The 16,596-nt window shown below is 40.5% G+C and overlaps 1 protein-coding gene across 2 annotated transcripts in view; it reads right to left on the reverse strand.

Moving 5' to 3' along the window:
• The window catches only part of CABIN1 (calcineurin binding protein 1), a 331,038-nt gene that overhangs the window by 206,345 nt on the left and 108,097 nt on the right, over positions 1-16,596 (reverse strand). For both annotated transcript variants that reach the window (XM_089653220.1, XM_089653219.1), the window contains exon 19: positions 10,510-10,625. In XM_089653220.1, coding sequence (XP_089509346.1) covers positions 10,510-10,625 — 116 coding nt within the window. The remainder of the gene's footprint in view (positions 1-10,509; positions 10,626-16,596) is intronic.

Consider the following 16,596-nt stretch of genomic DNA (forward strand, 5'->3'; position numbering starts at 1 on the left):
AACACTTAATACCCTAAATAAACAAGCTACACTTCCTATGAAATGGCATAAAATCAAATATACAGCACCTTCAATAGAGAAACTGAACAGATGTCCTCCTCTCATATCCCCTTTGACGCTATCCACCAACCACTCTACAGCCAAATACAGGGAGAAGAGAATCCAATCTCGAAACCCTTACCGATATAGAACATGTATTACCTGGTACCTACATCCTTAACCATAAATATCAAAACAAAACAACCCTAACAAGAAAAAGGCTATAGGACTTTAATGGTACTACAACTCCACATATATAAAAAAATATCCAATTTTATTGATACAAATGTTAAAACATTAAGGTAAAATAGATCAGAAATTGCTCATCATATACAGCTTATAACATTGAATAAGAGGTTTAACTTGATGTAATGGATTACAATGCTGATGGCTTGTTGCTTCCTCTAATGTGTTTCACTGGTCAAAAGTCCGCTTCATCAGGTAGTTCTAAAGTAACAGAAGCTCTGAAATTTAAAACAAATTATCAACACCAATAAATCAGATTTTAGCATAATTAATCCATTTCTGAGGTTTGTAACAATTGTCATAACTACATAGATGAGAGCCTTGATCATAAAAACAGTGTAGTAGTATAGTAGTATGACAAATGATTGAGACCCGCATGGAGGGAATAAATCCATAAAAACCTCAAGATGTTTAATAAAGTTGAGGAAGATTGTTGGGTAGAGTTAGATTTTCCGTATATTCCATTGAAAATAGCTGTAAAAAGATATGCATATGCCAATAAGTATTATCCAGTCGTATGTTACGGGGTAAAGTTTGTCATATAGAGAGAGTTAGTGCTCCCTACATTTCCAACTACACCCCTACTCCTCATGGATAAATATATTAGAGAAAGGGGGATTTTACATAACATAAATTAATAGATGTAACTTAACAAGAGAAATTTAGCAGACTACGCCCAATTTCTAAATTCATGCCAATCAGAACGACCTTGAAATAATTATAGTATAATCCATCATTTAAAAAAATAATCAAAAGATTAAACATCATTTCATGAAATAAAGTAAAATAGTTACATAGTAAGTCTGGCTGAAAAAAGACAAAAGTTCATCCAGTTCAACCAAAAAAAAGTTATAAGCCTATACCCAACATTGATCCAGAGGTAGGCAAAAAAACCCCAGCAAAGCAGGATCCAATTTGCTCCTGCAGGGGAAACAATTCCTTCAGGATTCCCTGAAAGGCAATGGGATAGTCCCTGGATCAACTTTACCTATAAATGTAGGTATCCAGTTATCTTGTGTGTATCTAGGAAAGAATCCAGGCCCTTTTTAAAGCAATCCACTGAGCTGGCCAGAACCACCTCTTGAGGGAGTCTATTCCACATTTTCACAGCTCTTGCTGTGAAGAAACCTTTCCATATTTGGAGATTAAATCTCTTTTCCTCCAGACGTAAAGAGTGCCCCCTTGTGCTCTGTGATGACCTCAGGGTGAATAACTCTACATCGAGTTCACTATATGAACCACTGATGTATTTATACATGTTGATCATATCCCCCCCTTAATCTCCTCTTCTCAAGAGAATAAATTCAGTTCTAATATTTCCTCATAGCTGAGCTCCTCCATGCCTCTTATCAGTTTGGTTGCCCTTCTCTGCACTTTCTCCAGTTTTTCAATCTTCTTTTTGTGAATTGGTGCCCAAAACTGAACGGCATAATCTAGATGAGGTATTACTAATGATTTGTACAGGGGTAATATGATATCTCTCTCTCTGGAATCTATACCTCTTTTAATACGAGAGGATTCTGCTCACTTTAGAAACCGCAGCTTGGCATTGCATGCCATTATTAAGCTTATGATGTACCAGAACTCCCAGAACCTTCTCCACCATGGAGAAGGATCTTCATACCTATAAGGTTTAATGCCAAGGGCAATGATCATGTATTCCCTGGAGTTTCCAACTTCCTCAACTAATGAACATTTTGAGGTTTTTATGGACCTATTCTCTCCATGCGGGTCTCAGTCATTGGCCGTACTACTACACTGTTATGATCAACTCTCTCATCTATGTTAGGTATGACAATTGTTACACACCTAAGAAATGGATTCATTATGCTAAAATCCAATTTACTGGTGTTGATATTTTGTTTTACAATATCTGAACATTGTTTTACAATATCTGAACATATCATCAACATTGGAATCCATTACATCAGGTTACAATTCTTATCCGATGTAATAAGTTGTATATGATGAGCAATTTTTATCTATTTTAACTTCATGTTTTCACATTTGTATCAATAAAATTGGATATTTTTATATACATGGAGTTGTGGTATCGATAAAGTTCTATAGCCTTTTTCTTGTTAGCATGGTTTTGCTCGGATATCCACCAAGCATATGGATGCAATACCCCAACCATTGTATAAGTCTACCTATACCCCTCTAAACAGCTTACGAGGTGTGAGAACATCTAGATTTTCTGGATGGCCTTGCTCTTCCTCAACTGCAAGCAGCTGAAAGGAAGTTCCTTAATCTTCCTATTACCTTAGAACAGGCATGCTCAACCCATGGCCCAAATGTGGCCCATGACCTCAAACCTATGGCAACCTACACACCCTCCTTCGGGTGCACGCTGCTCTACTGAATGACTGCCAGTCCTCCATAATCTCAGCAGTTGTCATACGGAAGTCGCTATTGCGGCCAGCTCCTGACTCTCCTCTTTTATTCCTAACACACAGACACAGGGAGAGGAACCTTTAGCCGAGTGGATTACATCTAGTGGCATCCATACGGGGGCTCTGAAGGTGGATTCCAACAGTTGTATGCGGACCTTGGTTACATTCCGGGAGCATGTGAGTGCATTATGTGTAATTTTATATTTGCTTAATAAAAAGGTTTATTGCACTATTAGGTCATGCGCTTCCCTGGTGTGTTTTTTATTTAGATTGTCCACAGTCCCAGTTTTGTCAATTCAAGGGATAGCTGCAAAGACCCTGATAGAGTGAAGGCCTGTTTTTTCATGAGAACGTTGTCTACGGCCAATATATTGTGATATATTGTTATTGCGCCATGTGATTATGACTTGGTTCCACGTAACAAACAATATGTATGTGTATACTATTTAATTTTATGATTACAGTATAGAAACGGCTTATCCTTCTCTTCTCCTGAAGAAGGAATTTATTTCCAAAACACGTCGGGTTCTATCCGAATGCTTCATGTTAGAGCCATCAAGCCGTACGGGGCAGCTTATATTAGCATATCCTGGACAGTTATGGTACATTTTGACTGTATTCTGTAACATGTTGTTTCTATGTATCAATATACATTGATTATAGTGAAGGAGATAAGTACTTGATCCCCTGCTGATTTTGAATGTTTGTCCACTCACAAAGAAATGATCAGTCTAAAAATCGAATGGTAGGTGTATTGTAACACTAAGATACAGAATAGGAACAAAAAATAACAAAAGAAATGCATGTCTAACAAATTATGCACAGATTTGCATGTTCATGAGGGAAATGAGTATTTGATCCCCTATCATTCAGCAGGATTTCTGGCTTCCAGGTGTCTTTCATACAGGTAACAAGCTGAAATTAGAAGCAGTCTCTTAAAGGGAGTGCTGCTAATCTCATTTTGTTACCTGTATAAAAGACACCTGTCCACAGGAGCAATTAAATAATCAGATTCCAAACTCTCCATCATGGCAAAGACCAAAGAGCTGACCAAGGATGTCAGGGATAAGATTGTAGACATACACAAGGCTGGACTGGGCTACCAAACTATCGCCAAGCAGCTTGGTGAGACGGTGACAACAGTTGGTGCAATCATTCGCAAATGGAAGAAACACAAAACAACTGTCAGTCTCCCTAGGTCTTGTGCACCATGCAAGATCTCACCTCGTGGAGTGTCAATGATCATGAGAACAGTGAGGAATCATCCCAGAACTACATGTGAGGATCTGGTCAATGATCTCCAGGCAGCTGGGACCACAGTCACCAAGAAAACAATTGGTAACACACTACTCTGACAAGGATTGAAATCTCGCAGTGCCTGCAAGGTCCCTCTGCTGAAGAAAGCACATGTTCAGGCTCGTCTGAAGTTTGCCACTGAACATCTGAATGATGCAGAGGAGGACTGGTTGAAAGTGTTGTGGTCAGAAGAGATCAAACTCAAGCTTTTGGCATCAACTCAACTTGCTGTGTTTGGAGGAGGAGGAATGCTGCCTATGACCCCAAGAACATCATCCCAACTGTCAAACATGGTGGTGGAAACATTCTGCTTTGGGGGTGTTTTTCTGCTAAGGGGACAGGACAACTGCAGCGCATCAAAGGTACGATGGACGGGGCAATGTACCATCAATTCTTGGGTGAGAATCTTCTTCCCTCAGCCAGGGCATTGAAAATGGATCATGGATGGGTGTTCCAGCATGACAATGACTCAAAACACACAGCCAAGGCAACAAAGGAGTGGCTCAAGAAGAAGCTCATTAAGGTCCTGGAGTGGCCTAGCCAGTCTTCAGACCTTAATCCGATTGAAAATCTGTGGAGGGAGTTGAAATTTCGAGTTGCCAAACATCAGCCACCAAACCTTAATGACTTGGAGAGGATCTGCCAAGAGGAATGGGCCAAAATCCCTCCTGAGATGTGTGCAAACCTGGTGGCCAACTACAGGAAACATCTGACCTCTGTGATTGCCAACATGGGGTTTGCCACCAAGTACTAAGTCATGTTTTGTGAAGGGGATCAAATACTTGCAAATCAGTGCATAATTTGTTAGACATGCATTTCTTTTAAATTTTTTGTTGCTATTCTGTCTCTCAGTATTACAACACACCTACCATTCGATTTTTAGATCATTTGTGAGTGGGCAAACATTCAAAATCAGCAGGGGATCAAATACTTATTTCCTTCACTTTATATACTGTTTTTATGGATTTTATCATATGCTTTGTAATAAAGATTGGCTTATTTAGCCTTTTAACCTTATGTAGTTTATATGGTCTATAAAGTCCCACAGCGGGTTTTGACTTTCAATAAGTATTTACTGAAATTTTATAGAACACATAGTGCAATCTGTACAAAAGTAATCAGCACATGAAAGGATTTCAGAGTGCATCGGTAAGTCATAGGGTACAGTACTGGTGATTAACGTCTTTCTGACCACCCTATAGCCAAAAGATGGCTACAGTGCTGTCATGCAGTTCTGGGAGGGCATCTATAGATGTCCTCCCAGAACAACACCCTCCGTATGCCCCCTGGGAAGCACACCCAGCCCACTCTGTGATTGCTGTGTCCTTCGGACACATCTGATCACAAACTGTGGTGAAGGGCCAACCACAGCAGTCCTTTACCATGTGATGAGCTGTGCCCAATCACAGCTGATCACATTGTAAACAGACTTACCAGTTATCGGCAGTCCTTTCCTCATGGGCTGTCACAGAGTGAGAAGAGGAGAGCCGATAACTGGCAATTCAAACAGGGGACATTTACACTAATCAGTGCCTTTATTATCAGTGCCACCTATCACTGCCCATCAGTGCAGTTTCATCAGTGCCCTTCAGTGCAACCTCATCAGTGCAACCTCAGGAGCGCACATCAATGAAGGAGAAAAATTACTTATTTGCGTAATTTTATAGCAGAAAGTAAGAAAAACTTTTTTTTCCTACATTTTTGGTCTTTTTTAGTTTGCTTAGCAAAAAAAAAAATAAAAACCCAGTGGTGATTAACACCAAAAGAAAGATCTGTCTGTTGAATAAAAATTATAAAAATCTAATTTTGGTATTGTGTTGCATGACCGCACAATTGCCATTCAAAGGGCGACAGCACTGAAAGCTGAAAACTGGCCTGAGCAGGAAGGGGGTGAAAGTGCCCAATATTGAAGTGGTTAAAGGAAGGATCAAGAAGTATGACATATTGAATGCTAGGTTAACAGTAACAATATACACTATAAGAGCAACAAAGGGGAAGAAAAAGATAAATCGCATGTAACTGTAAACTGGGAGACACTCTAGGATTGGATGTGAGAGTTGGGCCCACAGGGGGGTTTTTTTTTTGCTTTGTTGTACTCCAAGACATGGCATCTAAATGCATCTTAATCATACACTACAAAACAGAGGCAAATAATTCATAGACCCTGGGATGTCTCCAAGCAATGAATGAGAGGGGTTACATCAACCAGGCAAACAGAACTGTGCCAACAGGCCCAATAACAACAAGAGTCAAATGACCCAATTACAGAGTGCTGCTGCAAAAACCTTGTGGATGAACGCTGTATCCACCTATCAGAACTTTGAAAAAGCATGAACAGAGGACCAGGTGGTTGCCTTTCACAGCTGAGCTAGAGTCCTGGTGTTGGAAAGCCCAGGAAACTCCCACCAATCTAATGGAGTGGACATATAACAGTATAGGAAGAGACTTATTTTTGACAGTGTAAGCTCTAGAGATATGATTTCTTATCCATCAAACAATGGTGGATTTTGAAGCAGAGAACCCGTTGAGAGGTTGTAAGGACAGGAAATAGGAAATTTGTCTTCCTGACCGAAGCTGTTGCTGTGAGGTACACTCTAATGGCTCTTACTATGACTGGGCATTGAAGAGAGATTTTCTTTTAAAGCATTGGAGCAGGGCATAAGGATGGTAGGACTATGTCCTCATTGAAGAGAAAGACCAATACCAACTTAGGAAGTAAAGATGGTCTTGGGTGTTTGATTACCTTGTAGATGTGAGGGGTGGGGAACAGTTCCTTACAACAGGGAGCCACCAGTTCTGAAAGACATGATAGTAACTGGAAAGGCCACTTTGCAGGTGAAATCATCTAGAGGATATATTCATGAGCAGTTCAAAGGGTGGTTTCTGCAAGGCATAGGGAACCAAGCTGAGATCCCAAGGAAGTACAGGGAGCTGAAAGGATGCTTGACGCAAGATAAACCTTGATTATAGGTTTTTATTTAAAAGGGAGTATGAAGCCAGGGGTCTTTGAAAAAGAATGGACAAGGCCAAAACCTGACCTCTGAAAGTGCTTAAGGTCAAAGTATGGTCAAGACCTGATTGCAGGAAAGTGAGAATGTGAGGCATACAGTAAACTCTGGGGTTGAATTGCCTGTGTTCACAGCAGGCAAAGAAGCATTTTCAACAAAGAGACAATCTTTCTGGAAGTGTTTTTTCTTGCTTTCAGCAAAGCAGGAATAGCAGAATCGGAGACCCTTCTATATTTTAAAGTGGTTCTAAAGCCTTAAGGTTTTTCACCTTAATGCATTCTATGCATTAAGGTGAAAAACCTTCTGTGCTGCAGCTCCACCCCAGCCCCCCAGGTATTTTCCAATGTCGCAAGAAGGGATGCCTAACTTGTCAGTCCATACAACATGGACAATCAAGGTTTGAGGATAATAAAGGAAATCAATTCGCAATCAGGCAATTCATCAACTGTTCTTCGGAATATGTGATTTATATCTTACGTTGCCCATGTAAACTGTTGTATGTTGGTTGCACTAAGCGCACATTGTGCAAATTGGGGAGCATCACTGACTCATTACAGATGGCAATGACGAACATCGTGTTCCCTGCCACTTTCTCCAACATCATAATAAAGATTTTAAGAATATGGAGGTCTTGGCAATAGAATGCATCAATGATAGCTCATTAACTCAGAACGAAAAATTCTCTCTCCTTTGCAGGAGAGAAACCTTCTGGATTTTGAACTAGGTACTATGACACCTGATGGGCTAAACGAGGACCCTGAGGTACATTGTGTACTGTAATATAACATACTGTGACATAGGCTTCTATGTGTGTACCTATTTTGATCCATTTCTTTCCTTTTTCTGAATATACACATTTCCCAATATATATATATATATATATATATATATATATATATATATATATATATATATATATATATATATATATATATATATATATATATATTTGCATTACAGTTACTAAACATGATATAATTATTATATCAATTAGCTTTGATTATTTTTACCAGTGGTATATACTAGTGCTTTATAGATAAAAAGGTATACATTTTTAATCTGTTCTTTTTTGTTTTTTTATTGCATTTTGGTTCATCTTACTTATTAACCACTTCAATTCCGGACACTTTCACCCCCTTCCTGTCCAGGCCAATTTTCAGCTTTCAGTGCTATCACACTCTGAATGACAATTGCGCAGTCATGCAACACTGTACCCATATGAATTTTTTTGCATTTCTTTGAGACAGATAAAACTTTATTTTGGTGGTATTTATCCACCACTGGGATTTTAATTGTTTTGCTATATAAATGAAAAAGTCCACACATTTTGAAAAAAAAAGTATTTTTCTTATAAAATTTTGCAAATAAATAATCTTTCCTCATAAATCTTCGCCAAAATGTATTCATCTATCTTTTAAAAAAAAAAAAACATTAACCCAAATTAGTTTATAACCAAAAATTATAATTTTTCAAAAAATGTTTTGACATTTTTTTAATTTTTTTTTTATATTATTATTATTTTTTTTTCTTTTTAACATACTGTCACCCTATCAGTACAGTGTACTACTTGTGGGGGGTGATGAAGATTTTTTTTTTCTTTTACACTGATTGCTTTTACACCCATAGAGGCTGTAGAAGCAATCATTTCTCCTTCTCTCTGGCTGCATTCTTGCAGCCATTGAAAAATACTGTGTGAGCTGTGATTGGTCACAGTTTATCACATGGTACAAGGCTGTTGTGAATAGCCTTGTACCATGGGACCTCTGTGCTCATTCACAGATTTTACTAGTAATAAGCAATGATGTCAGAAATGACATCTTGCTTACTACTATTCATGTGATCACTGATTGGCCAATCAGTGATCACATGATTGGGACCTCACACAGAGGTCCCGTACAACGATCGGTGCCGCGCGCTCCCAGGGAGCACGCACAGGCAGGGAGGACATTTATAAACGGCCACCCACTCCTGCAATGCTCCCGTCCGGCTGTTTATATACATGGGCCGGACAGGAAATGGTTAACATTGTACATTTACATTTTTAATTAATCATTTGTAATATTATTTATTTTGTATGAGGACTTGAGGGACCAGCTTACATTGTCTTTTATGTTAGGCACTTGTACCTTTAAATCTCCGGCCCCACGTTCCCCTCCCTCTCTGGGTCCCGCCCCAATTTACTAGCCGATTATATATTCCTCCTCATCCCGGTTACCAACTGATTGTGATAAAGCACTGAACTGTGCGAAATGCGTTGTCATGGTAACCGGGACTCGTTGCGATTGGTCTTCTTTCTGCTGAGAGCTTTCGATGGTTGTGGTTCTTCACTCTTCCATCTACTGAGTCCACCATCCAGGCTCCCCATAGCCATGTCTGCACAACAGTAAGCTGCTCCCACCATTCCTTTCAGCTTAAGTTTTGCACCAATCCTTGTCCTGTATCTCATCATTTCATGGATACAATTTATATGGTGATTATGGTTTTATTGCTTCATTAAAAGTTTTATAGACATTGACTGATGGTCATGAACGCCATTGCATTTATTCCTGGCTCTCACCACGAGCGCTCTTATTTTCTATGCTCTTTTCATATTACTCCATACTGCTAATGGTCATTGGAGCAGCTGTGGGACTGGCCTTATCTTATCTTTGTCTTACCCGGCGTTGGTTGAGGGATTTAACGCCTAGTAGTTTGTCTATTTAGCTTCCTATGGTGGCACACTGAGAAGAAAAGGAGCAAGCAGCATTGGTGTGGGGGACCCCAAATGAGGAGGACTGGGGCCACTTTGTGCAATTCTATTGCACAGAGCAGGTAAGTATAACATGTTTGTTAATTAAAACAAATTACAATTGCTCTACAGCGTGGTCCTGGAATACAAGATCTTCTTGGTAATTTGTTAGCTAGCACTGCTAGCTGCCATTTGACATACTGAAATTGCAGCAAGAGCTAATTGATCTTTCCTTTACAGGGTTAGATAGATTAGGCTTAGAATGGGGCGGGGAGTAGGTTTAGAGTTAGTTAGGATTTTGGTGGAATTCTACTTTAAAGAACCTGAAGATAAAAGGAGGGGCGTGTCATTGAAAGTTCGGCCAGTGTCAAATCAGCTGAAGGTAGGAGACTATAACCCAGGACTTAGGAACACTTTGCCTGTGTCCTGTACTGTAGGAAGATAAAATGTATTTTTAATGTATTATTTAATTCCTAACCTTATAGAGACAAGGATACTTTGTAAAATGGTTAAAAAATAGTAAAATGGTTTTCTTTCTATGCATGCAGAGAGTTTATATTATCCATGTAGGTACTCGCAGAGCGTATGAGTGTTGTTTTTCATTTTTAAGAATATCTATAGTTTTTTAAATGTATTCTTTGGATTAATTCTTATCATTCAGTTGAACTTTTTTTAAGGATGCACATTTGCTTTTGGTAGGCTGTTTGCAGTTTTCAACCTTCACTTTCTCGACAAAAGAAACGTCTAGTTAGGTGTAACTGTACGCCAGACTATTCCTAAACTTTATACAATAACTTACATAAAATTTGAGAAGGGCTCCATCAGAGTTACAACACCATGATCTTCTGCCCAGGTATTCATGGGCTGCGTTCAGCAACATGAGAGAGGATGGGAGCATTGGAGTGCTTGAATCTCCTAGAAGAGACCTTCTTACATCAGAACATGTGATAAAGAAATACAATGGTTCTTCTTCTATCCCAATAAACTATTCTGATGCAACTCAAAATATAGATCAAAATAACATCTGAATATGAAAATTCTATTTTTACTGTTATTATTCAAATGATGCACTCCTACACTAGCTCTGTATTTATGTCTTGGCAATGCAGTGGCTTGCACCCATGCCATACATCAGTAAAAATGAGGAAGCACTTCACAACACCGCAAGCAGGAGAAATTTATGAAACAATCCCAACATTTCAAAAGCACAGAGAATTATATCTTCACTGAGACACTGAAGGCCTTAGTGGCGCAGCTCAAGGACACTGTGCTGTATGAATGTATGAAATAAAAGTAAGGATTGTAAAAATCAATGTTTCCTTAAAGCAGAAGTTTAGCTCAAGAAAAAAATCTTCTCTATACCTTTAGTGACCTAACTTATCAGTAAATAAGCTTGTCCCAGGTTGTGCAGGCAGCTGGATCATGTAGCACGGATGTACTACCCTCCTCCTGCTGCTGAACCTCTAGTGCTACTGGGGTTAAGAGCTTTAAGCCTTCTGTGAAACTGCACTGAACAAGCTCCTTAGAGGCACCCTGTACTTCCCTGCCCCCAACGGTAAATGCTTTCATGGCATAAGCTTCCTGTAACACAATCTGTGAATGGGAGAGGGAACCTGACTAATCAGACTCTCCCTCATTCAGAAATCATGTTACAGGCAGTGTATACTTTGAAAGTACTTTTCACTGGAGGAAGAGGGGGTAGGTCCCCATCAGGAGCTCGTTCATTACAGTTCCACAGAAGACTCAGAGCTATTAACCATAAAAAAAAAAAAGAAGTTCAGTAACTACTCAGTAACAACTGTCAGTGGACTACAAGGGTACTCATCAGCACCCTCGCAGTCCATTAAGAACTACAAGCCATCTGCCGCAGTGGCAGATGAGACTTGTGGTTTTCTCATTCACAGATTGGTGTGAATAAATGATGTGGCTGTGAGGGCAGAGCCCTAAAAAGCCGTGCCATTTTCAAATGTGGCAGCAGGAGGAGGGAGAGGAACCCCCATCCGCTGTCTCAGGGAGGAGGGGCATAGGTGGGTGCTAGGACTGGTGTTGGAGAATGTTACACAATAAACCCTAAAGCTAGGTGTAATGTGTAAAATGCTCCAAAAGGTGAACTTAGCCTTTAAATCCACATGGCAAGCAGTTTCTGTACACTTGGGTATTCTTGTTTCAGTCAGAATCAGAAATCCAGTATTCTTGTCACTTCACGTGGACTGAACAGAAAGCAACAACCCTCTATGTAATGGAGAAGGGGAAGTGTTTTCAGTCCAGATTAGGTGAGTAGCCAAGGGTGGCTCCTCAACAGATACAGTACAATAAGGATAGGAAGTGTGTTACAAGCAGCTGAAAATGAGCTTCATGAGCTGAAAATAAATAAATTGTTTGAAAAAAGCAAACTAAAATAAATAAATGAATAAAAACTAACAACAACCACATCAAACTACTGGGGGGTGTTAGATACAGTTGCAAGAAAAAGTATGTGAACCCCTTGGGATTACGTGGAGTTTTGCATGAATTGGGCATAAAATGTGCTCTGAACGTCATCTATGTCACAACAATAGAAGAACACAGTCTGCTGAACATAATACTACACAAACATTAGGTGTTGCCATGGTTTAATTGCACATAACATGTAAACATTTACAGTGCAGGGAGGAAAAAGTATGTGAACCTGCACAACAATCTGGAGTAATTTTGGACCACTCCTCTTCACAAAACTGTTTCAGTGTAGCAAGATTCTTGGGATGTCTGGTGTGAATCGCTCTCTTAAGGTCATGCCACAGCATTTCAATCGGGTTGAGGTCAGGACTCTGACTGGGCCACTCCAGAAGGCGTATTCTGTGCTGTTGCAGCCATTGTTTTGTTGAATTACTTGTATGCTTTGGGTCATTGTCCTGTTGCATCACCCATCCTCTGCGGAGCTTCAGTTGGCGGACAGATAGTCATACGTTTTCCTGCAAAATGTCTTGATAAACTCTGGAATTCATTTTCACATCAATGACAACAATCAGTCCAGGCCCTGAGGCAGCAAAGCAGCCCCAAACCATGATGCTCCCTCCGCCATGTTTTACAGTGGGGATGAGGTTTTGATGTTGGTGTGCTGTGCCTTTTTTCTCCACACATAGTGTTGTGTGTTCTTCCCAAACAACTCAATCTTGGTTTCATCTGTCCACAGTATATTTTGCCAGTAGTGCTGTGGAACATCCAGGTGCTCTTTTGCAAACTTCAAACGTGCTGCAATATTCTTTTTGGACAGCAATGGCTTCCTCCGTGGTGTCCTCCCATGTACTCCATTCTTGTTTAATGTTTTCTTTATTGTAGATGTGTCAACAAAAATGTTAGCATGTGCCAGAGATTTCTGTAGGTCTTTAGCTGACACTCTGGGATTCTTCTTTAGCTCTTTTCTGCAAAGCATGGTTCACATCAGACAGTGCTTCTTGAAACCAGTAAACCTGTAAGGGACCGCCCGGCGACACCACTAGCACTCCACTAATCAGGCGTCCCCAGCGCACGGAGTCTAAGTCCCAGAGTACTTGTTCACCAGGGCCCCTGATGGTGGGGATGGACTAGGAGTACCCCGGGACCAGGTCGTGCCTACTGAGGATACCCGTCAGTGGTAGGGGTGTTCGCCAGGGGCTCCCACGGGAGAGAGCCTGATATGAGGTCTGGGGACCCCGTTGAGAGGGATGGCTGAGCAAGTGCAGAGTCAGGCAAGCCGGGTCGGTAACGGGGAGGACGGTACGGTACAAGGCAGTGGGCAGAGAATAGTCGGGTAACACGCCAGGTCAGCAACAGCAGGTCAGATCCAATAGGGGACATACAGAAGAGAGGTCAGGCAAAGCAAGGGTCTGGGCAGGAGAATTCAGCAGTGGTCAGGTACAATCCAGGTCAGCAACTTACAGGTACAGGTTCAGGATACAGGATGCAGGGCAAGGATAAGACCAGAAGGCACCGAATGACAGCTCAGGGCCGTTTAAATATCGTGCCCTGCGCTACCATTGGTGCCCAGCGGGCAGACCTAGAGCTCGCGTCCCTGCACAGGGCGGCATACTGCGCCTGCGCCGGGACCATCGCGCCGGGGATCGAGGAGATCCCTGACAAAACCCAAAACAGGTGTGTGTTTTTTAAGGGCAGGAGGGCTGTCAGGAACACATCCAATATCATCACACTGATTGGATTCAAGGTTGGCTCACTCCTGGTTCCAATTAGCTCTGGGAGAAGTCATTAAGCTAGGGCCTCACATACTTTTTCCTCCCTGCACTGTGATTGTTTACATGTTATGTGCAATTAAACCATGGCAACAGCTAATATTTGTGTAGTATTATGTTCAGCAGACTGTGTTCTTCTATTGTTGTGACTTAGATGACGTTCAGAGCACATTTTATGCCCAATTCATGCAAAACTCCACGTAATCCCAAGGGGTTCACATACTTTTTCTCGCAACTGTATGCTTTTAATTGCTAACTTCCCACCTAGCAAGAAAAATAATATGCAGAAAGACCAGCCAATTTTTATGATGACTGCATAAACAATCAGAAGGCGTATGATTACAGTGTAAGTGGATTGTTTATAGACATTTCTATGTAATCAAAAAAAATTAATTGCAACTGATAACTGAACAAAAAAATTTTCACAATTAGCTATGAATACTTCTGATGCACACGTATTTTATAAAGCAGCTGGTAACCAGTACAATGCCCAAATAGTACAATCGATGAGTAGGGGATAAATTACAGATCACCTTGCGCTAATCAACCTGAACGTAATCAACGTAAGTACCTTATCACCCCTAGAATGGCATTTCTGCACCACATGGGCTGTGTGTTCAAAGCCTTCAGCACTGCTGCTCATATAAACAGTGCTGGGCTGTGTCTGTACACTGCAGACAACTGGGTAGGATCTAACTCATGTGAGCTCATAGAATTTTAACGAGTGTAAGGCAGACCCCAACAACTTACATGTAGCCTATGAACACAGCTCATCACTATTCATAGAATAGTGTGCTATCCTTAACAAGGTACTACTGTAATTTACTTTTGAATGCATGCAAATCACTTGTAAATATCTAGCTGGGTATCAACTGCTTTATACAGTGGGGAACGAAAGTTTGGGCACCCCAGCTAAAAATTTGTATTAATGTGCATAAAGAAGCCAAGGAAAGATGGGAAAAATCTCCAAAAGGCGTCAAATTACAGATTAGACATTCTTATAATATGTCAACAAAAGTTAGATTTTATTTCCATCATTTACACTTTCAAAATAACAGAAAACAAAAAAATGGCATCTGCAAAAGTCTGGGCACCCTGCAGAGTAATATCTTGTACTGCCCCCTTTGGCAAGTATCACAGCTTGTAAACGCTTTTTGTAGCCAGCCAAGAGTCTTTCAATTCTTGTGTGAGGTATCTTTGCCCATTCTTCCTTACAAAAGTCTTACAGTTCTTTGAGATTTCTGGGCTGTCTGTCACGCACTGCTCTTTTAAGGTCTATCCATAGATTTTCAATCATGTTGAGGTCAGGAGATTGTGAAGGCCATGGCAAAACCTTCAGTTTACGCCTCTTGATGTAATCCCCCGTGGATTTCGAGGTGTGTTTAGGATCATTATCCATTTGTAGAAGCCATCCTCTCTTTCACTTCAGCTTTTTCACAGATGACATCAAGTTACCATCCAAAATTTGCTGAAATTTTATTGAATCCATTTTTCCTTCTACTCGTGAGATGTTCCCTGTGCCACTGGCTGCAACACAACCCCAAAGCATGATTGATCCAACCCCATGCTTAACAGTTGGACAGAGGTTCTTTTCATTAAATTCTGTGCCCCTTCTTCTCCAAACGTACCTTTGCTCATTCCGGCCAAAAAGTTCAATTTTAACCTCATCGGTCCACAGAATTTGTTTCCAAAATGCATCAGGCTTGTCTATATGTTCATTTGCAAAGTTCAAACGATGATTTTTGTGGTGAGGACGTAGAAGAGGTTTTCTTCTGATGACTCTTCCATGAAGACCATATTTGTACAAGTATCTCTTTATAGTGGAATAGTGTACCACAACTCCAGTGTCTGCCAGATCTTTCTGGAGGGATCGTGCAGTCAAACGTGGGTTTTGAATTGTTTTTCTCACAATCCTGCGAGCTGTTCTGTCTGATATTTTTCTTGGTCTTCCAGATCTTGCTTTAACTTCCACTGTTCCTGATGACTGCCATTTCTTAATTACATTCCGAACAGAGGATACTGACATCTGAAAACGCTTTTCTATCTTCTTATAGCCTTCTCCAGCTTTGTGAGCGTCAAATATTTTCAGTTTCAGTTTTCTAGACAACTGCTTAGAAGAACCCATGGTGCTGATTGTTGGGGCAAGGTCAGATGAGTCTGGGCATTTAAAACCTTTGATATTGACATCACCTGGTCTTCCCAGATGATGATTGAGAACAATCCATGACACTGGCAGGTTTCAGCTTGGCAAAGGGGGCAGTGCATGCTATAAATTCTGCAGGGTGCCCAAACTTTTGCAGACGCCATTTTTTTGTTTTCTGTTATTTTGAAAGTGAAAATGATGGAAATAAAATCTAACTTTTGTTGACATATTATAAGAATGTCTAATCTGTAATTTATGCCTTTTGGAGATTTTTCCATCTTTCCTTGGCTTCTTTATGCACATTAATACAAATTTTTAGCTGGGGTGCCCAAACTTTCGATCCCCACTGTAGTCTACTGATGTGCTTACATTTTCTGTACTTTGCCATCCTGGTTCTTTATATGGAGGACACAATTTACCACAGTTGTGGAGAGTAAACAAACAGCGCTGGACCCAAATGGTTATCTTATTGCTATCTTAAAGTATTTCTGTTGATGTAAATAATCTGGTTCCCGGGCAAGTGGCTTCTACACCCCAG

This window comes from Staurois parvus, unplaced genomic scaffold (genome assembly GCF_062004578.1).
Source record: "Staurois parvus isolate SC_StPar_1 unplaced genomic scaffold, SC_StPar_1.0 ptg000704l, whole genome shotgun sequence".
NCBI classification, from domain to species: domain Eukaryota; kingdom Metazoa; phylum Chordata; class Amphibia; order Anura; family Ranidae; genus Staurois; species Staurois parvus.